This window comes from Meles meles, chromosome 5 (genome assembly GCF_922984935.1).
Source record: "Meles meles chromosome 5, mMelMel3.1 paternal haplotype, whole genome shotgun sequence".
NCBI lineage: Eukaryota > Metazoa > Chordata > Mammalia > Carnivora > Mustelidae > Meles > Meles meles.
Genome location: NC_060070.1, coordinates 132519019 through 132544816, shown reverse-complemented (window position 1 = coordinate 132544816; position 25798 = coordinate 132519019). Strand labels below are relative to the sequence as shown.

The 25798-nt window shown below is 41.2% G+C and overlaps 1 protein-coding gene across 7 annotated transcripts in view; it reads right to left on the bottom strand.

Annotated features, from left to right (window-relative positions):
• The window catches only part of FARS2 (phenylalanyl-tRNA synthetase 2, mitochondrial), a 546789-nt gene that overhangs the window by 135287 nt on the left and 385704 nt on the right, over window positions 1–25798 (bottom strand). For all 7 annotated transcript variants that reach the window (XM_046006558.1, XM_046006561.1, XM_046006564.1 and 4 more), the window contains one exon: window positions 7980–8131. In XM_046006558.1, the coding sequence (XP_045862514.1) occupies window positions 7980–8131 (152 nt within the window). The remainder of the gene's footprint in view (window positions 1–7979; window positions 8132–25798) is intronic.

Here is a 25798-nt window from a genome sequence, read left to right as displayed (position 1 = left end):
AGTGAAGATTATAGTCAAAGAATTCCCTGAAAACTGCTAATTGAAAGTTAAAGAGGGAAGAGCGGCTTCATGGTTAATTTTCATGAAGGTGTGCACGCACACAGCTCATTAAACGTCTGGCCCCTCTCCTTGCCGGGCTGTCATTGAGCAGTCTCTCTACTCCTCCTCTGCTCTGTGTGGAGGCGCTGCTCCCAGGGCCCTGCTGGGTCAGTGCTGAAGGTAATATCAAAGGCTCCTTCAGCAAACGGTGAAGTGCTAGGGGACAGGGCATGTTCGGGGACCGAGCTAATTGTGTTTTAATTTGTCTAAAGCTGGTGGCAAGCAGGGCTGCTGTGTGACCCCGAGAAAATGCACCCCGCGTGGGCCGCTTTAAAAAGAAGGCTTTTAGGGAAGGAGGTAAAGGGAGGAAGGTAGGGAAAAACAAATACCCAGGCTAAAAATAGTGTTCTTAGAATTGCTTTCTGGGCTGTCTGAACCACAACAATAAAAGTTCTTAGACTCACGCCACCAGCATGGCAATAAAAGTGAAGAAAGGGAAAGAAGCCAGGAGTGTTCTAAAGCCGGCCTGGCCGCCCCGAGCTAGCTTCCTGGTACCGCATACTGTCAGTTTCAAGGGGACACAACTTCTGACAAGCTCTCTCAAGTTTAGCTATCGCTGGCTTTTCATTGCTGGCCAAGCTTTGAGTTCAGATAACTGTACTTCTTTGGCTCTGTCACAAGAAACAGGACCAGGGAGTGATCTGTAAACCGGAGATGTCACCCCACCTGCCACCAGCCGTGGCATTTTCCCAACACAGAATCCAGAGAACAGCCATATTGATGAAGCGGCTCCGCTGACCAACATCTATGCCACTTTACGAAGTAGTTTTATTTTTTTATGATTGAACATGTACTCCTTAAGCTGCAGGAAGAACATGTATTATTTCAGAATGATAGTTTTATATGAAGTCTCACTCTGCCTCCCGCGATGACCAGAACTTCCTAGTTGTATGTGTTTGGCGGCCAAATCCAAAACTCCTGGCTGTGCCGAGGTTACTCTTTAATAAGCAAGATGGGCTGACTGTGAAAGTTACTGGTTTTTCCTGTGATAGCTATTAAATTTTTTTTTTTTTTTTAACCAACTCTGTGCTGTTTTCAAAGCATTTCACACCTATAGGCTCACCTAATTTTTGCAGCTGCCATTTCTGGATGATGTTAGCACCCTTGGTTGGCAGATGAGGAACTGAGGCCAGAGAATCCCTTTATGGGACTTCTAAGATGTGAAGGGCCAAGACTCCTCTGATGGCCTCAGCCTCTTAATTCTGAGCTCTTTCCACTGGCCTACATTGCGTCTACTTTTTAGGTCATAAAATACTTCCAGCCATTTAACAAAAACGCCTCTAAGGAATGAAGAAGGATCAATGAGCCATCCACCAAGCATCATGCAGGGAGCCAGCCTCCTTCCAATTTAAACATTGTTGGGAAGACGGAAGTGAGAGACTGTGCCATAGTGCCCTACGGAGTTTCCATCAGGCCAAAGAGCCTGGAAAAGTTTAAATGCACATAAGGAACACAAGATATGAATGAGTCAATATTAGGAGCAGTTACACAGAGCTCCAAGGTGCAGACTGGTGGGGGATGAGGGAAGGAGGTCCGCACATGGGGGCTTGTTCTGAAAAAATGTCCCATGAACCCTTCTGGTTGTAAATGTTCAGACTGTGGTTCCACGTTCTGGAAAGTGGGGCTGAGCTGTTTTAGGAGTGGTCCCTGACTGAGAGAAGCAAGTGGAGGGATAGAGCCAGAGGTGCCTGGTTTCAAAAGATCTCTAGCCCTTAGACCTGCCTTGGTTCCGAATGGGTTTCCTGTTCTGATTCAGGCATTTCCTTTAATAAATCCCATCTGTCTTAAAGTGGCCACCCTGAGTGAATCTGCTCCAGCAACAAAAGAACATAACAACCCAGGGTTCTTTTCACAGGAACTAAAGGTTTCTACTCAGAGGCACTCACTGAGAATGAGCTGTGTACACCTCATTCACAAGGTAGCAGAAGGGAGACAGACATGCAGAGTTCACTGTCTCGTCTCCTGGGAAATCTTCCCAGACCAATGGCTGCCCTGCTCTGAACCTATAGCCCTAGACATTGCCCCTCAGACAGGGAGGCCTTGTGGGGCATCAGAAACATGCAAGAAACTGTGCAGGCCACACCCGAGGCTTAACCCACCTTATTATCACCTTCCACTTTTTATTGCTAGTTCACTCTTCTTGAGTTATTTAGCCCTACAAAAACTGGGATCTCTTGCCCTACTATCCGTGCGGTCCCAATGAGCCCGATGTGTCCTATAACATAGGAACTCAAGAAGCAAATGGTTAACATTCTTACAACAGGCCTCTTTGTGTGAAGTTCAAGGCAGTCTGAAAATGGCAGTGCCTGAGTCAGAAGCTATTGAGTTCAGGCTACAGAGAAAACAAAGAAAGCTCTGTATAGGCAGTAATCCTACCGACCTATAAAACAAGATCAGAGGCCTGTCCATTTGACTTCTGTGGCTAATTGGAGCGAGGGAAGGCACCTGATTCCAGGAGAACCTGTCCTCCAGCTGGTCAGTGACCTCTGCCTTCGCCAGAAAATCTCAGGCCAGTGAGACTTCTTTGTCGGGAGTGTCAGAATTGAGCAAAGTGCTAGCAAATGGTGCTGAGCACTGACACCTAAAGGTCATTTAGGCTTGGGGGCTGGGCAGGGTATTCTGAACTCCACCAAATACAGAGAGAGCACAAACTATATGGTGGAAAGCAGGAAGCAGGGGAGAGCCAGAGAGGGCACGAGGAAATAAAATGTGACAGAGAAGCAGAAATTGTTAGAAAAACCCCAGAGGTAGCAATGGAGACAGAAAGGTCAGACCCTGTCTTAGCTCCCCTCTTTCTGAAGCCTAGCTGGGGTGCCCAGCTTTTCTGATGTTTTGTCATGTGTGTTTCTTGGAACCGCAAGAACCCCTGCTGGAACACCTCCCTCTTGTAAGGTCCTTCTGTCCCTTCTCCCTGCCGGTCAGAACACAAAAATAAAGCATGTTTTAAGAAATAATATTTTTTAGAAGACATAAGAAATTCTCCACTAAATAATATCCCAGTGGTTCTCAACTGAGGGCAATTTTGCCTGACGGGATATCTGGCAATGTCTGGAGGCATTTTTGGTCATCATAAGGTGCTGGGAGGGGCTGAGACTGGTCAGAGGTACTGCTAACATCTTGGGGTGCACAGAACAGCTCCCCCAACAAAGAATTATCTGGCCCCAAATATCAGTAGTGGAGAGGCTGAAGAACCCCACTCTAGACCAGAAGGCTGATAATACATAGCATACATCATTCCGGGATCAAACGTCATCTGACATGCATGAAAAAAGTCAAGACAGGGAAAATGTAATGATATGAAGAAATGTGGTGTTGGGGTGTTGACATGATGGGTGAATCTCCACCTTTTCATTTTTAAACTTTTATGTTTTTATTGGATGCTATTTGACAAAGCAAAATCAAACACACAAAAGAAAGAAAGGAAGGAAGAAAGAAAGAAAGAAAGAAAGAAAGAAAGAGAAAGAAGAGAAGAGAAAAGATTAAGGAGGGAAAAACAAGAGCAAGGGAAGAAGGAAGGAGAAGTCACCCTGACTGCCTTATCTACAGGGGCGCCTGCCCCCATGCCGTGGCTAATTAGGAGCAGGTAATACCCATGACTCATACCCACTGAGAAGGGGGGCCAGCCACATGGAGAAAGTGCCTCTCTTGGTGAAGTCCCTCTTCTGCACACCATGAAAAGCTGCCAACAAGTGCTCTGGTACCAACCTACGCTACATTTGTTCCAACTGCAATGGTCAGTCAGGAAGAAAAGAACCATTAACTGGATCAAGGAAGCCTAAACAGAGCTGGGACTTGCCTTCGGTGCCCACGGCTCAGAATGTTTACCTCTAGCATCTCAGCCCCAACTAGACCCTGGCTATGGGTTCACGGATTCAAGAAAGCATGTCCATGACTGAGCAGAATGCAGAGTGAGCAGCAGCCCCAGAAACATGGTGGAAGTCTATGAGAAGCACTGGTCTATGAGAAGCACATGGCCAGGGAGGACCTGCTATAAACACCTGGGGCATTCTCCCCACCATCCATTTCTTGTAGTCCAGTCAAGCAAGTCTTTTAAATCCCCCAATTCTAACTTCCAAAAGCCTCTACCTTGAGCTCAACCTAAATCTGTCCTATCTGAGCCACAGGGACTAGAGCAAAAAGTCATCTTCTAACCTGAACAGCTGTTATCTGTGACCACTCAGGACACAGACCATTATTTGTAACCCAGAAAAATGTGCCCATTTGTCTAACATTATGAAATTAGGTTCCTATTCAGCAGTTATGTCTCCCTGAGGCATCTTGGGATTTGTTCTTGTTCACAAGACATGACACCTAATTTGTTAAAAAATAAAAAAAGACATAATTTGTTCAACTACTTGTTTATTTCAAAGAGTCTTTCACGCACTACTAGCATTTCTCAGTTCTTGATGTTAGGCAAAGAAAGGGTCAGAGCTCTTTGGACTGCCTAGCAATATTTAATTTATGCGTTTAGAAAATAAAGTAAGTCCTAAGCTCCAGATAGTCACTGATGAGTACAAGATCAGGTGACCCTCCCACTTGCCACCACCCAAGTCAGGAACTCTTACTGGGAGGAGAATAGGAGGGTGCAGGGTGCTCCTCCGAGAGGAGAGTTTTAGAATATATGAGCAGGGGTCAGTTAAAGAATTGTATGTGGCTCCCTCCTGTATATCAGCGGTCAGCAAACTATGGGCCAAACCTAGCCCATCACCTGTTTTTGTAATTAAGGCTTTGCTGGAACACAGCCATGTTTGTTTGGTTCATTTCGTCCATGGCTGCTTTTACAATAGCAGAGTAGGGCACAGGGGTTGCAGAGACCCTATGGCCCTCAAAGTCAAAACTATCTACTAACTGGCCCTCAACAGAAACAGTTTGCCACCCTCCCATCCTAGATATTTCCTGAGGATCTTTACTCAGTAAGCCACTATTACTAAATAATGTGGCCCTTTCTGCAAGTCTGTCCTTTCCCTCAGGGCTATAATAGCAAAGTTTACCTTAGGTTGTCAGTAACAAAGATCTGAAAACCAGTGGCTTCAACAAGATACTTGTCTCTCACATAAAAGTCCAGGGCTGAACTGACACTCCAGCGCCAGAGACCCAAGTTGTACTTGACACAACTTCCATTGCCAAGGTCATACCATGGTCCAAAATGGGTGCTGAAGTACCAGCCATTACATTCACGTCCAAATGGCAGGAAAGAAAAGGACAGCCTCAAACTAACATTTCAGGGAAACCTTCAGAAATACCTAAACACCTCTACTTATGGGTCATTAGCTAGACTTGGCCACAAAGATACTCCTAGTTATAGTGGAGACTTAGAAGTGTAGACTTTTAGTTAGCTGGCAAGCTGCTTAGACAAAAAAATCAATGCTACATTATTTTTTAAATGGGGGATTGGATATTGAGAGATAATTAGCAACCTCTGCCTCAGAAACCTTACTCCAACCACCAAGACCCTTATTGAGATAGGTGTGCACTCTGGGCAGGCTAATCATTTGGCATAGCTTCAGAATAATTGGCCTTAAATATTTGTTTAACATTCACTTAAAAGATGGAAAGGTCAGTGCCAATGAAAAGTATTTTTTTGGTTGGTTGGTTGTTTTCAAGTTTCCAATCAAAAGTACTGTGTCCTCTGGAAGCAACTGGACAGATTCTCCTTACATAAACTAAAGTATGGTTGTGTATAGATCTGCATCAGTAGAGCACTCCTACACAGTCCAGTGATTTCTTTTTTTTTTTTTTAATTTAATGGAATATCTGCCTGCCTGGTGTGTCCATGGTCAAAGGACTCCAATGCTACCTCACAGCAATTTCTCCAATTAGCATGCCCATTCAGCATTTACTCTCACCAACGCAAATCACCTCCCAGTCAGAAAATCCCAATATTTACCCCGCCCCCAAACCACACTTACTCCCACATCCAGGCCATTACACCTCTCTCCAACCTTTAAGATCTGATCATCTCCAACCAGAAAGGGCTACTCCTCTACTTTTGACACTGATGATATGAGAGTAGAGGCAGGGCTCAGGCAATGGAAGGTGGCAAAAGCTTGAGAAGCACAAAATTAGGAATGGATTCTGAATCCTTAATTCCCATGGGTTTTTTACATATTAAAAAGGGGAAAAGATAACAAGTCATGTCCTTTTGGTATCTCAGTTACTATTGAACAACCAGTCATATACCTTCCCTCTTCTTCAATAGTAAGTAACTGGAATTTCACGATCAATATGCAAATTCCTAGAAATTTCTCTCACAGAAAAGACCCAGACTGAATGGGGTATTCCACTGTGTCAAAAACCCAAGCTGCTCCATATATACTGTTTTCTGTAAAGTTAGGGAACAGACATCATCTGCAAACTCTAAAATATATGTAAAGGCTGCCAAAAGCAGCTGAAAGCGAGTAGAAGCTAATGAGATGTGAAGGAAGGAAACACACGCAGTGGCATTTCTCAGAAAATACCAGCAAAGACACATTTCTCAGACCTGAGGATTATAATCTGAAGTTCAAAGTCTTTATCACCAATAAGTGCTGAAACTGAAGTAAACAAAGGCGGATCTTCTGTTTGTAAGAAGATAGGATGTGGGGTGGGAGGCAGAACTATATAAGGAATCAATGAAATGAATGAGCTATATTCAAAGAAAGAGTTATTTCTGGGCACTGGAGAGAATAAAAGCCGTAGAGTGGTAAGGACGGTTAATGTAAACGATCACCCTGGCCCCTCCCTGCCATGTCAACACCCACATTCACACCTCAACTTTGTGCCCATAGCTGGTTCAGAAAATCCAATGCCATTCAAATACAAGTAACAAAAAGGCAAATCATACGCATACCATAGGTACATCAGTTTAAAAACTGGGGGAAAAATAAGGAAGATGAAAGAAAAACTTATTAACAAAGAAGTCATAGAAAAAAATGTTGCCACTGGATTGTAAGAAATTGCTGGGCAAATACCTTGCAATAAATTTTAAAAAACCAAATGAAGCAATTCCTTTATGAAGTAAAACTACAAAACAGAAATAATTCAGAGAGGAAAACAGAAGAAACTGAAATGTGAGCTTGCCGAGCTCATAAAAGGGGGAAAAACAAAGTAATCAAAGATGGAGATGGGATGTGAGTGAGGAAGAGACTGCAGAAAACAGTAAGGGACAGACAAGACAGCAATGAGAAAAGCATTCAGAATGAAGTGGAAATGAGTTTTAAAACATTAGAGAGAAAGTAATAGGTCAAGAAGTCACCTAAAGGAGAGCCTTCTCATGCAGAACTGGAATTCCCGAAGAATGAAACAGAGTAGAACAATGGATCAGAACAAATCCTTAATGATACAAGTCAAGAAAACTTTTCTAAAACCAAAGAAGAATCAAATCTGATTAGTGTAAGACTACAGGGCGCATGCGCGCACATACACACACATGCCCCAGGGGAAAACAGGCCAACACTGAGCTGGGTCCTGATTAAGTTACTAAACTTCATCCTAGGACCTAATACAGCTTTTGGCATGCGGCAAGTGGTTAATAAATATTCACTGAGAGACTGACAGAACAGTTTTTTTCTCCACAAACCCCTGTTTCTGACACATCTCCTCTGTTTCTGGGATGTGATAATGGTAAGAAATCACTTCTAAAAACAATACTGAAAAACTCCAAGATCTTTAAAACATTCTGTTTCACATATTTACTAAGGCAGGAAAGATTAAAATTGCATTTTAGAAAGATTTTCAGAAAGGACTGATATAAAAGTCTTTTCTAATAAACTATATATTCACTATAAATTCTGGAGACATTCTGTCTCACTGAGTTTCAGCAAAATTTTATTATATATTTCCATACGCCATTTGTCACATAGAGAAAAGAAAGGGATAAAATCAGAAAGTTTTTTACTTACTTTGGATGTTCAAACTTGTCTATCAGATCAACTCTTTCCACCAGGTCTCCTCCAACTGTCCGTACTAAGTCATAGAAATCATTTTCTATATAATTCTCAGAGGGCAACCAGAATGAGATGTCATTTACCACAGCGGGGTATTTGCTAAAAGGCTAACAAAACAAGAGAAGAAAAGATAGATTGGTTAGTTGCCTGAGAATGTTTAAATTTTTCATGGAAAGTTATACTTGGCTAATTAGAAAATGCTGGTAAAACATTATTTCAGCACTTGAATTTTCAGGAACAAAATGAACTTAAAAGCTAAGCCAATATTCAAAATTAGCAAATTCCTTTATGAATGTTACAGATTCTTATCACATTCATGTGCAATATTACCATATATTATATTTATATAACCATTAATGTTCAATTTAGTATAAAGCAATTTGAATATATCATATTTCAGTTTTTTCATTTGAATACTAGAGGAGAAAAGTTCAAATTTAATTAACAAGCAATTCATTAACTTCCTATGATATTTTCAGGAAGTCATTTTAATAAAGAAATAAGTAAAGACGTCAAAATTGATATTTCAATTAGTAATGTCATTATTTGTTAGTATTTCTAATTATTAAAATAAAGGACTGGGATGATAAGTAGTCACTTTGGGAGTTATTTTTCAAATAATGGCTCTAAGGATGGATAAACACAAATGTAGCCATTTCCCCCATTTTATCCTATTTTTCCCAGTTTATTCAAGCTCATCATTATTTTCGATAGACAGTTAAAATTAGATACTTTTAAAAGCTATTGCCTTTGTTTACATGGCTTACACACACACACAAACACACACACACACATATAAAATAGGTGTTGGTCTGTAAGTTACTGCTACAATAAAAAATGTTCTTTATATAACTATGAGGTCCTCAAGGGAGATGTGCTAAAGTATAAATAAATCTGTTAGAAGAGCAAATTTATAAACTGTTTTACACCAAGCCTGATACCACTATAAACCCTTTGGTGAATCACTGATCAGAAAAAGTATAACTTTTTAAATGGCAAAACCTCTGAAGAACCAAATACTCACACAAAAAATGATTATTCAACTTGAAATATCAATAAAGTTGTCAGACAAATGCATCGGTTCAGAACACACATTTCAAATGAACATAATAAAGCTACTATCTAGGCGCTTTTGACAAAATACCGTGGCTCCTGAAAAACATCCTTGGTTTTCTCTCCTCCGGCAAAATCAAAATCCTGTAGTAAATCACCCATGGGTCAATGTAACAATATAGGAGTATGGTGACTGCACCAGTTGCTTTTCCCTTGGACAACATCCTCTGCCACTTCAGGAACATGGAAATTTAGGGAGTTTGGATAAAAGGCTGGGATTGCCAACAATTAGCATGTAATGCCCTCTTTAGCTGACCCAAGCTGAGGTACCATTGAGCTCTGATGACAGACACGGCAGGTGCCCAACTGAGCAGCTGTGTCAGCAACCCACTGACAACAATACGGTAATAACAAAATAAGGCTGTCAGCCAGACTAGAGGTCCCTGAAACATTAAAAAACACATTTTATAGTAAATTAGTTTTAAAAACCAAGGAGAAAAGCCCAGACTGTTGTATTGCAAACTAGTTCAAGTTAACGAATTACATATAACAATTTTAAAATAATGGTTTACCTAAAGGAAGCATTTGCTATACTAATTGGTATATGTCAGGTATGGGATACCTACTAGTGACTTCTCCTCTTTTGAAGAGGAAAATAAAAGTCTGTTTTAAAAATAAGATAACTACAGACCTATGGCTATTGGAATGTAGGCTTCCTGATGCTTAGCCAGAGGTGGTGTTAAAAACTTGCAGTGGCTTCTCACTATTTTAGGATAAAGTCCCCAATTCTTGAAAAGTTTTAGCTCTCTCTGTTGTTCTCCAGGCTCACACCAGCCTGGCTTATTTGGTTCTTGAACACACTAAGCTCCTTCCTCCACATACTGTTTCTCGCCCTCCCTATCCTACTTCTACTCCTCAGTTACCACGTTCACCCCCAACCCCCACAGCTTCGGTAGTCCCTTGCTATGGCAGCCTATACTTCTCTTACATAGTACCGTTCGTTCTTGTAATTATTTGTGTAGTTACTTAATGTCTGTCTTCCCACTATATTTCAGTTTTTGAGGGTTGGGTGTGTATCTTCTTTTTACCTCAAACCTCTCTTACCCTGCACAGGTCCCATGACACTGCAGGCACTCCTCAAGGGCGCATGACAACGCTACCTTGTGTGAGCAATGGCCATGTTACAGTGAATCAGCTTAGCTGTTCTTTCTTCTCCAGCCAGCCCAGCTAATGGACATGGCAGGGAAATAAGGCATAGAGACTTGCCTCTATCCCTGGCTATGCTGTGATAAGGAAATAGTGACCACATGCAATGACAAAGAAGAGGCGTACAAGCAAAGTGATTTGGTGGGAACTTGATAATCTATAATCATAGAACCAGATAATTTTAGAACTGGAAAAAAAAAAAACCATTAACCTAAATGAAGAGGTAAACTGAGGCAAGCTTGAATTACCAGAAACTGAGTTTATTCAGGAAGAGCAGAGGAGTTGCAATTGAGAAAATGCATGCTGGGGCACCTGGGTGGCTCAGTGAGTTAAAGCCTCTGCCTTCGGCTCAGGTCATGATCCCAGGGTGCTGGGATCGAGCCCCGCATTGGGCTCTCTGCTCAGCAGGGATCCTGCTTCCTCCTGCCTGCCTCTCTGCCTACTTGTGATCTCTGTCTGTCAAATAAATAAATAAAATATTTTTTTAAAAAATGCATGCTGCATGTGAGTCCACTGAGGGCTAGGGCATCTGTATTAATGGGAAGGAGTGCCCAGAAAAGGCAGGCCAGCCAGAGTCCAAGCAGGGAGTTCACTGGCCGGAGGATGGTGAAAGGTTCTTGGCAGATGTTCGTTGGTCAGGAGATGAATCTCAGTCCTCTGTAAATCAGGCATTTACAGGGAATCAGTCTCTTCATTCTCAAGTTCCATTCTTCTGAGGGAGCATGTGTGGGATTCTCCATATCATATCTTCCAGTTCCATTTTAGACTGAAATCCTTTCACAGGTCTTAAATAGCATCTGGTATTATTTATGTTTTCTCATTTATTTTCTTGACCTAGATGAGCAATGTCTCTTTTATTAGTTTTATCAAATACCATGAATTTATTTATTCTTTTGAGATCATCTCTATAATTCTCGTGGTAGATTTTTGTTGTTGTTATTATCATTTGTTGGGTTTTTTTGGAATTGAAAAGATGATCAAAACTACAGTTATCGTAGAAACTTTGAAAGTCACAAGTCAATATTATGAACTATTTAATAACAATGAGTTTGAAAACTTGGATTAAATGATAATTTTCACTCAAGACAGAAAATTTAAACTGATTAATAATGTACCAAATTGAATTATCGGTCAAATCTCAAAAGAAAAGTGTTAGACTCTGATGGTTCATAGTATAACTATCAAATATTTCAGGTGAAGCAGTCTCTTTAACACCCAAACTATTTCGTGAAATAGAAAAGGAGGGAAAAATCAACTAATCTCATTGAGTTTATAAAGTTTAAGCCAAAGCTGGATAATCACAGAATAATTGAATAAAAATTATAGACCAATTTCACCTTACAACCTACATAAAAAAAATCCTAAATGTAACTTCAGCAAATACAATTAAACAGCATATTAACATAAGAACACAAAATGACCAAGTAGGGTTTATTCTGGAATAATGGGAATGCTCTGAAACCAAAAACAATCTACTAATCAACATGTAAGGAAAAAAAAAATCCTGATTTTTTTTTTTTCAGAGAGAGGAAGCATTTGATAAATATAATACTTATTCATAAATAAGAGAAAAAGAGTTTTTTGGCAAACTATAAATAGAAGGCAACTTCCTTCCTTCCAAGATATTTATTTAAAACCTATAGCAAACATATTAAAGTTAAAATTTTTTAGAAGCGTTCAAAATAAAGTCAGGAGCAACAGAAGGATACCCTCTCTCACCCTTGCTCTGTCACATTATAAATCCTAACCCAAGGCAGGAAACAGGAATAGCTATTGGAATGGAACAAGGCAAAATTTGTGATCCTCATTTGAATCTTCCTTACTAACTATATAACTTGAACAAACTGCTTATCTCTGTTTTCAGTTTCCTCATCTGAAAAACAGAGGATTATTTGTATTTATCTCATACAATAATTACTATTTTATTTATATCATTAGACACGCAATATCCAAGAGTTAAAGTGAATGAACTGGAGGTACATATATCACTATGGCTAAAATATAAAAAAAAAAATGTTGAGTTTCCCAAAAAAGCAAGTTGTATTAAGATGTAGACACTATTATATCTATAAGGAGTTTAAAAAACGGGTATGGCAATAATAAATATGTACAGATAAATTGTACAAATTGTATTACAACAGATGTGGGAAGGCTTTACAGGACTTCAAAACAATGATTAACTCTGGGGAAGGAAGGAGAGCATTGGAGCAGGGATTTTGCCTTTATCTTTTTTTTTTGTTTTGTTTATTTACAGTATAACAGTGTTCATTGTTTTGGCATCACACCCAGTGCTCCATGCAGTACGTGCCCTCCCTATTACCCACCACCTGGTTCCTCAACCTCCCACCCCACCCCACCCCCGCCCCCACCCCCGCCACCCCTTCATAACCCTCTGGTTGTTTTTCAGAGTCCATAGTCTCTCATGGTTCATCTCCCCTTCCAGTTTCCCTCAACTCCCTCTCCTCTCCATCTCCCCATGTCCTCCATGTTATTTGTTATGCTCCACAAATAAGTGAGACCATATGATACTTGACTCTCTCTGCTTGACTTATTTCGCTCAGCATAATTTCTTCCAGTCCCGTCCATGTTGCTATAAAAGTTGGGTATTCGTCCTTTCTGATGGAGGCATAATACTCCATTGTGTGTATGGACCACATCTTCCTTATCCATTCATCCGTTGAATGGCATCTTGGTTCTTTCCACAGTTTGGCGACCGTAGCCATTGCTGCAATAAACATTGGGGTACAAATGGCCCTTCTTTTCACTACATCTGTATCTTTGGGGTAAATACCCAGCAGTGCAATTGCAGGGTCATAGGGAAGCTCTATTTTTAATTTCTTCAGGAATCTCCACACTGTTCTCCAAAGTGGCTGCACTAACTTGCATTCCCACCAACAGTGTAAGAGAGTTCCCCTTTCTCCACATCCTCTCCAACACACGTTGTTTCCCGTCTTGCTAATTTTGGCCATTCTAACTGGTGTTAGGTGGTATCTCAATGTTGTTTTAATTTGAATCTCCCTGATGGCTAGTGATGATGAACATTTTTTCATGTGTCTGATAGCCATTTGTATGTCTTCGTTGGAGAAGTGTCTGTTCATATCTTCTGCCCATTTTTTGATATGATTATCTGTTTTGTGTGTGTTGAGTTTGAGAAGTTCTTTATAGATCCTGGATATCAACCTTTTGTCTGTACTGTCTTTATCTTTAAGATGCTCTGTAGCAAATGCACTGAGTGAGCTCTGCATGCTGGTGGCATTGGGTGACCTGACCTCACATCCCAGTTAGTGTGGTCAGCCAAACTCAGTCTTTATTCCCTTCATGAATACTGATGCTAAACACCCCTGTAATCCCCCTTCTTATCAGAGAGTAGCAAAAAATGCCACCTGCAAACATGTCACATTGGTATAAGGTTTACTTTGAGCTCAAAGCAAATGAAAGGAAGCTGATACAAGAAAAGCTCTCAGCTCGGGGGCCAACACAACACAGGCACACAATTTGCCAAGAGCAGGACAAAAAATTTGCAAATGTGCCCCATCTCCCCTCACTGATCACTGGAGACAACTCTAGACCCTTATCAGCCCAGAGATAACACCAGAAGGCTCTACACCAAATTTGACTAAGGGGCCCTTACCTCCCGTTAGTTTCCCATATATTTACCTTTCCACAACTGGCCACCTCTAGAGACTCAAGATCCTTTTCTTTGCCTTGTTACTTTCTCTAAAAATTCATTGTTCTTTTGCTAAGCTGCTAGATAAGCCCAATTACCAACCAAGCCTTTGAGTTACTCCTCTCTGATACTCCTCTGTGTTTCATACATGATGCAAATGTTAATTAACCTGTTTGTTCTGTCTTCTGTTGCAGAGCACCAGCAGACACCTAGAAGGGTAGGAAGAAAACTTTTTTTCTCCGTCCCCCCCATTATCTTTACATTTATTGCATTTTGGCTACCTCTAATGGTGTTGGAATAATATCCTTACTTTGTAATCCTGGGAATCTATAAATGTTTTTCACAGTTTGCCCTTTTTAAAACCCCTCATCTTTGCCAATTATTGACCATTCCAACCCAAGAACTGTTTTATTTCCTGTTTGGGGTTGGGGGACAGAATAATCATGGAGTTACGTGCCACCCTAACTTCAAGTCCTCCGACTGTATCGAGTGTCCCTACTAGGTTCATGTCCCTGTCATTGTCTTCCAGGACCAGAATTAATGTCTGGTTTACCTGTGTAGCCCAGCCCCACCCACTACAGCGACTCGCTAATAAATGCCAGCTGAACTCATGTTGGACTGACTACTTTATGCGGTCTGTGTCCATACTTCCCAAATTTTCCAGCATAGTTTGGATTTTTAAAATAATAATTATGATTTCAAAGAGGACAATTCTCCATGCCATCTGGATCACATGAATTTGGTTTTTGAAGTTGTTTTCTTCCTTTTTTCTTTTCTTTGAAATAGTTTTGCTTGTTAAGTTTTACACCCATATCCCTTTACTCTACCCACTGGCCCCCACTTCCCTTTAAAAGGCTCATTCATATCTTCAGACTCAAGTCTCTAGACTTGCAGATGAGAACATTGGCAGCTGAAGTGCCAGAGGCCAGGTACTCAACAACAGACAGACAAAAGTGGGTTGCATTTCTCCCCTGCTCCAATTAATTCCTTTTATCTTCATTATTTTTCTTCTTACTTAATTGGTTTTATTCTGTTCTTCCTCCAGCTTAATTAGGTAAAAAAAATAACTCATGTATTTTGGGACTTTCTTAGTTTTGAGTAAAAGCATTTAAGGCTATAAATGTTCCCTAAATACTTCTTTAGATATATCCCACAAACTATGTCTTTTCCTAATTTTTCTCCTTTCTTGTATTCTATTGGTCAATTTTTAAAAATATTCTAATATTTTTCTCTCTTGAGTTTAAAAAGCTATAAATTGTATGTCTATTTTTTGTTTTAAGATTTTATTTGTTTGAGAAAGAGACGGCATGAGTGAGGGGGGAGGGGCAGAGGGAGAGGGAGGAGCAGACTCCTGGCTGAGCAGGGAAGTCCAACATGGGGCCCAATCCCAGGACCAGGGATCACCACCTGAGCTGAAGGCAGATTTTTAACTGACTGAGCCACCCAGGCTCCCCTATATGTCTATTCTTTATGAAATAATAGACATAATATACACACACACACGTGCGCACACACAAATATCCTTTTATAAACTGATCCAAAGCCTAAATTTATTTAGGATCTCTATTCTGTTTTGAATAAGACAGAAACCTTAGTTTTTGTGTGTGTGTTTTTTAACAGCTCTTCTCCCCAACTATTGGATTTTTATCCTCTAAAAATCACACACAAAATAATAAGCTATTTAAGACAATGATTAGTTCAAGCTAAAAGTTGTATTTAATTTTATATTCACCCTCTTTGTTGGGAGACAATTGTCCATGGAATTTCCACACAACCTATAAACCGCTTATATCAACAAACACCCTTGGAAGACAAAGGCAGTCTCTCCAGGGGGCAGAAAGAAGATTTGCCCCCCCCCCATAATAAAGACAATGTCTCCCTCGGGGGCAAAGCTAGGGCAGGCTGGCTCACAGCCTCTTTGAAAGAATGGAAGGGAAAGCAAGCAAACAAACTTAGTCCAAGAATGAAAAGATGGTAGAGTGGCACAACTCGATGGTTTTCAGCTGCACTCTAAGCCCAGCCTGGGAGCAGCAGTGATCTGAGCTGTTCTGCATCGCCCCCTGGGGCTTGGGGGTGTAAGAGAAGCAATGTGAACAGGAAGCTCATGCTGCCTTAATAGTCCTCTGCCTCTGACCCAGGAGACTCGTGTCTTCTGCCAGCAGCCAGGAGACTGTGGCAGACACCTTGTGACTTTGCAAGCAGGGGGAAACCATAGGCCTTTCATAGCTTTTGACAGCCTTCCTTCCCACGCACTTTTGTTCTTGCACATGAACGTCTTTTAATCGTCTCTTCAGTGAAAGTATGTGGGAGGCAAACTCTCAGTATTTACATGTCTGAATCCCCTCATACAAATAATTTAGTGGAGCACAAAATAGTAGGTTTATAATTGTCTCTCCTTGGCACTTTGAAAATATTTTTCTAGACTCATTATGCTGATGACAAGTCTGCTGTCAGTCAGCGCTGTTTCTTCCTAGGGAATGTCTTTTCTTCCGGGCAGATGTGAAGAGTTTTTTCTTTATCCTAGACACTCTGCAGTTCGATTCCGATTAGGAATGGTCGGCATTTATCTCCATTCATTCTGCTCAGCACTCAGAATGTGCCTGCAATTGAAGGGCTCATGTTTTGTCCCACTTTGGAAAAATTCCAGTCACTCCCTCTGTGCCATTCTTTTCATTCTCTTCTGGAACTGCAGTAACACATATTGTGGACATTCTTAATCTATCTTCTCTTAACTCAATTCATGTTTTTAATCTTTATCAATTTCAGATTTTTAATCTTTACATATTTGTGCTATATTCTCGGTGAGTTCTTTAGAAATACCTTCATTTCCTAATTCTCTTCTCAACTGAGTCTCATCTCAACTGTTTTTTCTTCTTTATTTCAATGAATCTGTTACTCATTTCTGATATTTCTAATTGTTTCTTTTTCATATCTATTTACTCTCCATTTCTGCCTGGTTTTGCCCCTTATTCAGAATTTCCTGTTCTTTTCCTTTTGTATTTTTTAAATGGGTATTATTCTCCATTGATCTCTCCAAGGATGTTAGACATCCTTTTTTTAAAGAACACTTCTAGATTTTACTTTACTCTCCAGGGAATTCAGATTCTAGTTGTTGAGCTCTTTATGTGGTTTGGAATTTGTGTGTGCAGACCCATTTTATATGAGAGACAACCACTAATGTCCTCTCCCTAATCACCCCTCCTTGGTTAGAGATTTTTGTGATTCCTGTATTGTATGCCTACCCCAGAATCAAGTTGGTAGTGCTGTCTGGGTTCCCACCCAATGGTGAGATTGCTGCTGATGCCATAGGGGTAACTTATCTCAGTTTCTGATAAAGAGGCAATGCCTCAAAATAGACACATAGGTCAATGGAGCAGAACAGAAAGCACAGAAACAATCCCATGATTATATGGTCAATTAATTTTTGGCAAAGGAGGCAAGGATATGTAATGGAGAAAAGATGATCTCTTCAATAAATGGTGATGGAAAACTGGACAGCTACATGCAAAAGAATGAAACTGCACCACTGTCTTACATTATACCCAAAAACAAACTCAAAATGGATTAAGGATCTTGGAGACCTAATTGGAGGTCAGGAGCACTGGAGACCCGAAACCATAAAAATCCTAAAAGACAGTACAGGCAGTAATTTCTCTGACATTAGCCATTGCAAGATCTTTCTAGATATGTCCCCTAAGGCAAGGGAAACAAAATAAAAAATAAACTATTGGGACTATACCAAAATAAAAAGCTTCTGCACAGTAGAGGAAACAATCAACAAAAGTAAAAGACAACCTACAGCATGAAAGAAGATATTTGCAAATGGCATACCTGATAAAGGGTTAGTATCTAAAATATATAAAGAATTATATAACTCAATACCCCCAAACCAAATAATCCAATTTAAAAAGGGGCAGAAGACTGATGGCTAACAGACACATGAAACGATGCTCAACACCACTCATCATCAGGGAAATGCAAATCAAAGGCACACCTATCAGAATGGCTAAAATAAAAAATTCAAGAAACAAGAGGTACTGGTGAGAATGTGGAGAAAAAGGAGGCCTCATACACTGTTGGTGGGAATGCAAATTGGTGCAGCCACTATGGAAAACACTATGGAGATTCCTCAAAAATTAAAAATAGAATTACCATATGATCCAGTAATTGCACTACTTGGTATTTGCCCCAAACATGAAAACACGAATTCAAAATGATATATGCCCCCCTATGTTTATTGCAGCATTATTTATAAGAGCCAAAATATGGAAGCAACTGCATCCATCAACTGATGAGGTGAACAAGGAAATGGTATATATACAATGAAATATTACTCAGCCCTAAAAAGTCTGAAATCCTGACATTTGCAACAGCATGGGTGGATCTAGAGGGTATAATGCTGAGTGAAGTAAGTGAAAGAAAGACTAATATCATATGATTTTACTCATGTGTAGAATTTAAGAAACAAACAAAAAAAAAAAGATACAGAAGCCCAGACTCTTAACTCTAGAGAGCAAACTGATGATTACCAGAGGGGAGGTGGGTACTGAGATGGGTGCAAAAGGGGATGGGGATGAAGAGTGCACTCATCCTGATGAGCGCTGCGTAATGGACAGGATCAAAACTAGTGTAACCCTGCATGTTAACTATACTGGAATTAAAATTAAAATAAAAGAGGCCATGTCTCTGTCCTGCTCTCTCCCTGGGATCAAAGCTCCACTCAAGCTACAGGGCTTCAAGTCATGGTGGCCGCAATTTGTGGCAGTGATAATTGCCTCCTTTCTAGAGTAGGAGAGCACAACCAGCACCTGACCCTATTTTTTTCACCAGTGTACACTCTAGCCCAGCATGTCATGCAAAGCTCTTTTAGTCCCAATGCTCTGCCAGAGCCAAACCACTGGTTTCCCTTCCCTGCTTATGAACCTGGAGCGCACAGTGTCTTCATTCTCACTTCCCACTTTGTGTTCGTCTCTTGTCCATAGATATATCCCTTTTGTAGGGGGAAAAGGCAAAGGCATGATTCTGCCTTTTTCATGTTCTCTTTTTAGATTGTCATCTGTCACAGCTGTGTGTGTGAAGCAGGGTACAGAGCAGCCTACAAAGCAAGACCGGGTTTCCTTACACAATGGTTCTTCACTCTGTATGGGAGAGGACACACACCCCTCTGAGAAGATGAAGATTCAAATCTTTGTCTCCAGAACATATTTTCACAAATGCAGATTTCTGCAGGGTTCACAAACCCAGCAAAAGTCATTCAAGGCATCAGACAAGGACCCTACCTTTGACTCGTGTCCTGAGTTCAAATACAGACAACTGAAATTATTATATGAAGGGAACTGAGAAATACCAAAATTGTTCTTTACTACCATGTGATATATATATATACACATAAGTATGTATAATTTGCATTCAAATGTGTTGTAAGGAATGCATACTTAATGATAATAAAGCCACACATGAAGTCACCATTGTCTTGTAGTAGCTACTAGGGATGTGGTCATATTTGTAGAAATAAAAAAAGTCTGCTTTTTATAGGCTGGACTAAGAAACTCCTTACTACAACTCAGGACAATGCTGAAGGGCCACCCTCATTTCAGAGCTGCCCGTGGGTGGGAGGCCTTTGCTGTCAATGCATATAGCCCAACTTCTCCCCTTGTCCAGTCCTGCTTCCACCCCTTCCCTGGAAGGCAGCAGGGGTTGATCCTGACAGAACCTGATAAGAAGCTTCCAGCTTGCTAACCTCCATCTTAGAGGATGCTTTCTGGGGGAACCTGACTCATGACTCCTAGACACCAACAAAACCAGTTGATGAGAGAATTTGGTGTGTCTAGGGGGACAGCAAGGATCAAGGAGCATACACTCAGAGGGAGGCAGATCTGGATGGAATTTGGGTCCCTACTCTCAGCTATATGCTGGAGAGAATGGCTCCATGGGGGTGCCCTGCCAAACCTGTGTGTTAGGCCCCCCAAAGCCATGAACCATAGCCCCACATACATCTTGGCAGGGTGCTTTATGATCCTCACAGAGAGGACTGCTGGGAGGCTGTCTCCTACTCACCCCTTCATCTCCCTTGGGAGGCTCTCATGAGGCAGCTTCTGGGTTCTGAAGAGGTATGAGTTTTCCTGCCTTGCCCTCCTCACAAAAGAATCACAGGATATACAACCTCTTAGCCACAGTCTAGAATCAGCTCCTCAGAACGGGGTCCTTCACAACTTGTGTTATCATCATCCACTCTGTTACAGACTGAATTAGGTTGGAGTCCTAAACCCCCATACCTCAGAATGTAACCTTACTTGGAGAAAGAGTCTTTACAGAGATAATCAAATTAAAATGAGGACATTAGGGTGGGCCCTAATCCAGTATGACTGGTGTCCTTACATAAGGGGAATTGGGGCACAGTGACAGACACACAGGGAGATCACCATATGAAGATGACTCCAGACACAGGGGTGACGCTTCTACGAGACAAGGAATGCCCACGACGGCAGCAAACCACAGAAGGTAGGGGTAGGCTGGAGCAGATTTTTTTCTCACAGTCTTTAGAAGGAACCAATCCTTCTGGCACCATAATTTCAGACTTCCAGGCTCCAGGCCTGTGAGACAACAGAAGCCCTCCACTCTGTGGTACCTTGTTGTATCAGCTCCAAGAAACCAACAGAACTCCTTCTGTATCCATGTCATCCTTTTCTGGTGTGTGGAAGAACGACCACAGGGAGCGAGCTACAGTTTATTGAGTAGTGAACCGTCTAAATCTAGAAGTGGCTCCCTGCAGCGAACCAGCCAGATCAGCAGGCCTGGGGCTCGCCTGGTGTGTTTGCAGGCCTGAAAGAACTTATAACACAGTTTCTCTATCTAGAGAATGGAGACAGCACCTACCTCAGCAAAATGTAGTGCAAATGATGGGACATAACATTCACAAAGCACATACTTAGTCATTTTCAAGCCAAAACAATGACTTGGATAGTTGAGCAGGTACACAATTTTGACTGTTATCTATGACACCTGGTTATAAATCATACACTTGTCAAAGTGACTGGGGTGGGAGCAGGGGTCTAAAAAGTGAGCTTGGATTTCAGAGTATTATTCCAACCTAAGTGGCCCCTTGCTCCAGGCTCATGTCCATATTTAAAATCCAAATGTCCCCGTGTACCTTCCAAGGTTAAGATCCTTAAAGCCTCCCTTCTTACCATCCCATGATAAAATCAAAGTTCTTTAGGCCCTCTGTACCTGTTCATAAATGTTCTCAAGGAAGATAACCTTAACTTCCAGTTGGTAACACAACATAATACATTTTTTCCAGTTCGCTGTGTTTCTACCTCAGAATCTTCTTAAGTGCTCTTCTGTTCAATGATACTAAAGCAGGATAACAGATCATCGTTCCCCACTGCTCATGTTTTCTGTACTAGTCAATCCTTATTAAGTCAGTCTCTGTCTTCTTGCCTTTAGGCAAAGCTATGACAATTTTTTTTTTCTCTTTCTGGCTTAGAATAATTTTGACAGTTCGTCTAAGAGGGGAGGGTCTGTTTCTTTAAAAGTTCTGGAACTGTCAAGGTGACTTTTTAGTCAGCTTTTAACCAGGCTCACTTTAGGCAAAGGATTACTTTGCAGCTTTTTCAGGTACTGCTTCTCTTTCTGGATCAGAACACACAGTCCCTCGGTTTTTACTGTAATTGTATTATTAATGGTTACCACTGGTGGGAGTACTGTGTGCCCAGGACTGTGCTAGGCCCTTTCTGTGCATCAGCTCATTAGCGTACAGCACACAATCCCATGAGACGGACCCTATTCCTCTTCCCGCCATGTCCAGGTGGGTGGCTTGCCAACTGTGGCTTGCAGACCTTACCTCCTTTGCCTAAGGTCAAACAGCAGGACGCGGCAGAGCCAACATCAAAGGCAGGTAGGTGGTGATCCTAACATGCTTTAAGGCCTCCCACTGAAAATTGTAGGCTCACAGAAAAGGCTCAGTTTCTAGTATGGTTTTCAGAAGTAGCCTATCCAGCCTAATTAATAATTATGTAAATGAGAACAAATCTAACATTTATCCCTATGGTGCCTTCCATGACATTTCCTTTTTGAATGATTCATTAAGCTTTCAGATTAATTATCTTGACTTATAAGTACTTCTGGACTGTTTACAGCCCGTGTGATTGTGTTCTTATCTAAATTAACTTAAAAATCAGTCTTACCTATAAAAAACAGCAAGCCTTATCAATTGCTTAACATTCCAATGTTTCCCAGGCCTACTTTAATTCCAACTATTCATTTTGCAATTAAAAAAAACTGTTTATCAAATTTGGCAGGCAGTTTCAGTACTTCACAAATTCAGGTTGTTCTAACTCATGATTCCACGTTGCCTTGATGTTACAGATTTTCTCACTTTGTTCCAATATTCTGTTTTCTTCTTACTTAATTCCGCTGAGTGCCAGGAGCATAATGCTCTGTTGGCCAGAGGTAAGCACAGTTCCTGCGCAGGCAACTTTTGTTCTGTGACTTCACCCAGAAACCACATGAGACCTAGCAAGTTTGATGTTATCTTCCAAACTTTAGTTTCTCATATTTGTTCTTGATTTTTTTTAAGGTTTTATTTATTTATATGACAGAGGGAGAGAGAGCACAAGTAGGGGGAGCAGCAGAGGGAAAGGGAGAAGCAGGATCTCCACTGAGCAGGGAGTCCAATGAGGGGCTCAATCCCAGAACTCTGGGATCATGTCCCAAGATGAAGACAGCTGCTTAACCAACTGAGCCAACAGGCACACCTTATTCTTAATTTTTTTTTAAGATTTTATTTATTAATTAGACAGACAAAGATTACAAGTAGGCAGAGCAGCAGCGAGGCAGGGGAGGGGAAGAGGGGGAGGATGCAGGCTCCCTGCTGAGCAGAGAGCCTGATATGGGGCTGGATCCCAGGACCCTGAGATCATGACCTGAGCCGAAGGCAGTGGCTTATTAACCCACTGAGCCACCCAGGCGCCCCTTATTCTTAATTTTTAACAGAACTTCAGTTCTGGTTGAAGATTCACAGAAAACAAATAATTTCCATAATGAAATCATGAGGAACATTCATTTTAGGGTAGCCTTTTACTGAATTAGCTTTCCATGTTTCTATACCATGGTTCCTCTCAACTATCTACTGAACTCCTTCAGAGCAGAAACAGAATTTTGAATCTTTTTGAATCCTCTCAAATCTACTTTAGAGCTCTAGACATCTTCATTACTTAAAACAAATCATTTGCATGTGAAAAACAAAGATGCTTTTGCTACTGCAGTTAAGCAGGGAGTGGAGAGCTGGGGCCCCGCATTCTCTTATGGGACCTTAGGGATCCCAAGCAAGGTCTCAGGGCCCTGCCTGAATGTAATGCCTTCTGACTTAAAAGAAACAAAAGAAAAAAAGTAAGCCTCAGAAATCTTTGTTCAAATAAAATATCATAGGTGCTTCTAGTGAAAGAAGGAACTGCAGGGGGAGTGGGAGCCTGCAGCCCAGACCACCAGCTTAGAGTTCGGGCACAGAACCAACCGCACACAGAATACAAACATGAAAATGTTCCAAAATTGATTGTGGAGAGGGTCGCACGTCTCTGCCAATATACTAAAGACCATGGAATCACACAACTTAAATGGGTGAATTGTGCGGCACGTGGATTATATCTCAATAAAGGTATGAAAACAATAAGTGACTAAATAAACTTATTGATCAACGAAATAAGGGTTCTGGAAAGGGAGAGCTTCTATTTTGTATTTAGCCTCTTTACCTCATCTTCAGAACTTATCAAAGACTTCATCTCTGGCCTCATATTTTCAGGTTAGATAATTAAATCTTGCTGAAGCAGGCATCACTTCTGCACTCTGGGCTTTCCTTTCCTGGGCAAAACGTTTGTCAAGGTTTTGCCCAATTGTTTAAATCTCCCATTAAATGCCTGGTCTGGATCTTCACAGCTTTGTACAATTACTGGAGTTTAAGTGAGGTCACATTCAGCTTTAAGATCATAATATTTCCCAGTAAATCATGGTTACTGGGAGACAGGTCTTTCCCTTCCTTAGCCTCAAGTAAGTGAACAGAGGCCTCATTTCATCCCATCTCATTTTCCTGACTCCTGGAAAGAAAGACAAAATGGGAAACTGGGTTTGTTCACCTCCAACCCCAAATGTAACCTCAATATGGTCCATGCTTAATTAGAACACGAACTCTGTGAGGGGGATCGCAATTTCTTCTGCATTTTATGTCACCTCATTCTGTACCAGAACCACCCTCCACTCCACCAGGGACTGTATATGCTAGGGGGTAAACCCGAGGGCCAGCTAGAAAAAGCAACTTGAACTTGTCAGACATCAAACAGAGCTGGCCTTCTGCCTATTTCCAGGGGAAAACAGGCAAAACAAAAATTAACCTCAAGAACTTTAGACGTTTGATTTCCATGGCTTGTTTGAAACTGGAGTAAAGATCAGACTTGAGACTCACTGACAAAAGGACTTTTATAGAGCAGACTCTCTTGGATTTGACCTTCTTCCTTTCTTTCTCACCCCAATTTCTTCCCCCACATCCCTGTCCACACATCCTTTCAGGCTAGATCCTTTTAGGTGTTTTAGGCCATCAAGATGCCTTGATACTACATGTCTTAATATTCTTTCCTGACTCCCATAATGCCCAAGAATTAACACTGTCTCAACTGCGGTACAGTGACGGACCTCAACAAACAGAGAGCCATCCTGTGTCTAAAGTTGTGTTCTTGTTCCTTTTGGTAACAGAAATGTCTAAGGAAGGTGGGTTAGGCTAATGACTTCTAAAAAAAAAAAAAAACACCTACTGTTATTTCTAGAATAGAATCTAATACCAACTCTCAGCCATAGGATAGAAATGAATAGGGGAATAAAAAGTTGTGACCATCTAAATTTTGAAGAGAAAACATCATAGCTGCTCTGGGCAAGGAGAGGGGTGGCCAGGAGATGAAAGGAGACAGGGAGGTAAACAGGAGATACATGTGCTGGTGATACCATGGTGGGGTGCTGACTCCATGGGCACCCACCATACTATTCTACTTCACAACTTTAACATATCCATTCTCAAATATCCAAATGCTAGATTTAAAAAATTAAAGGAAAAAAGGGTATCAATGCTTAGTCATTTACCTAGACAAATTACGTAATGGAGGAAAACATTGGCCACAGATTAGGCATTCACAAGTGAAAAAGAAATAGTTTTTCCCACATTTAAAAATAAAATTCCAGCTGCTAGTATTGGACTCTATTTCAACAAAGTAAACAATGAGTTCAGCTTTGTCACATGAGAGACAAATGTGAAGCATTATTTTCTTTTGCACCAAATCCAAATGAGCCTAGCAAAGTCTACAACAAAGTTCACAGAGGGGGGACGCCTGGGTGGCTCAGTGGGTTAAACCTTTGCCTTCAGCTCAGGTCATGATCTCAGGGTCCTGGGATCGAGCCCCACATCAGGCTCTCTGCTCAGCAGGGAGTCTGCTTCCCCCTCTCTCTCCACTTGCCTCTCTATCTACTTGTGATCTATCTCTATATATCAAATAAATAAAATCTTTAAAAAAAAAAGTTCACAGAGGGTAGATGTGATACCTTAGTTGAAGGTAAATGGAATGTGAATATGGGGTTCCCATTGAGAGACTCCCCCACTCAGGTGAGAGCAAGAGAATTTACACGTAAGACACTTCACCAGGCTGCTCAGACACCATCGTCCCTGACACCAAGGAGCTCACAGACATTAGGGGAAGAAGGCCATCAGAAGTGGGACACACAAAATGTGGTTTGTACAGTGGAACAGAGGGTAGACTCCCTTGTGGAGCCGGAGACATGGCCATCTTTGTAAAGATGGCTGAAAGCCTGA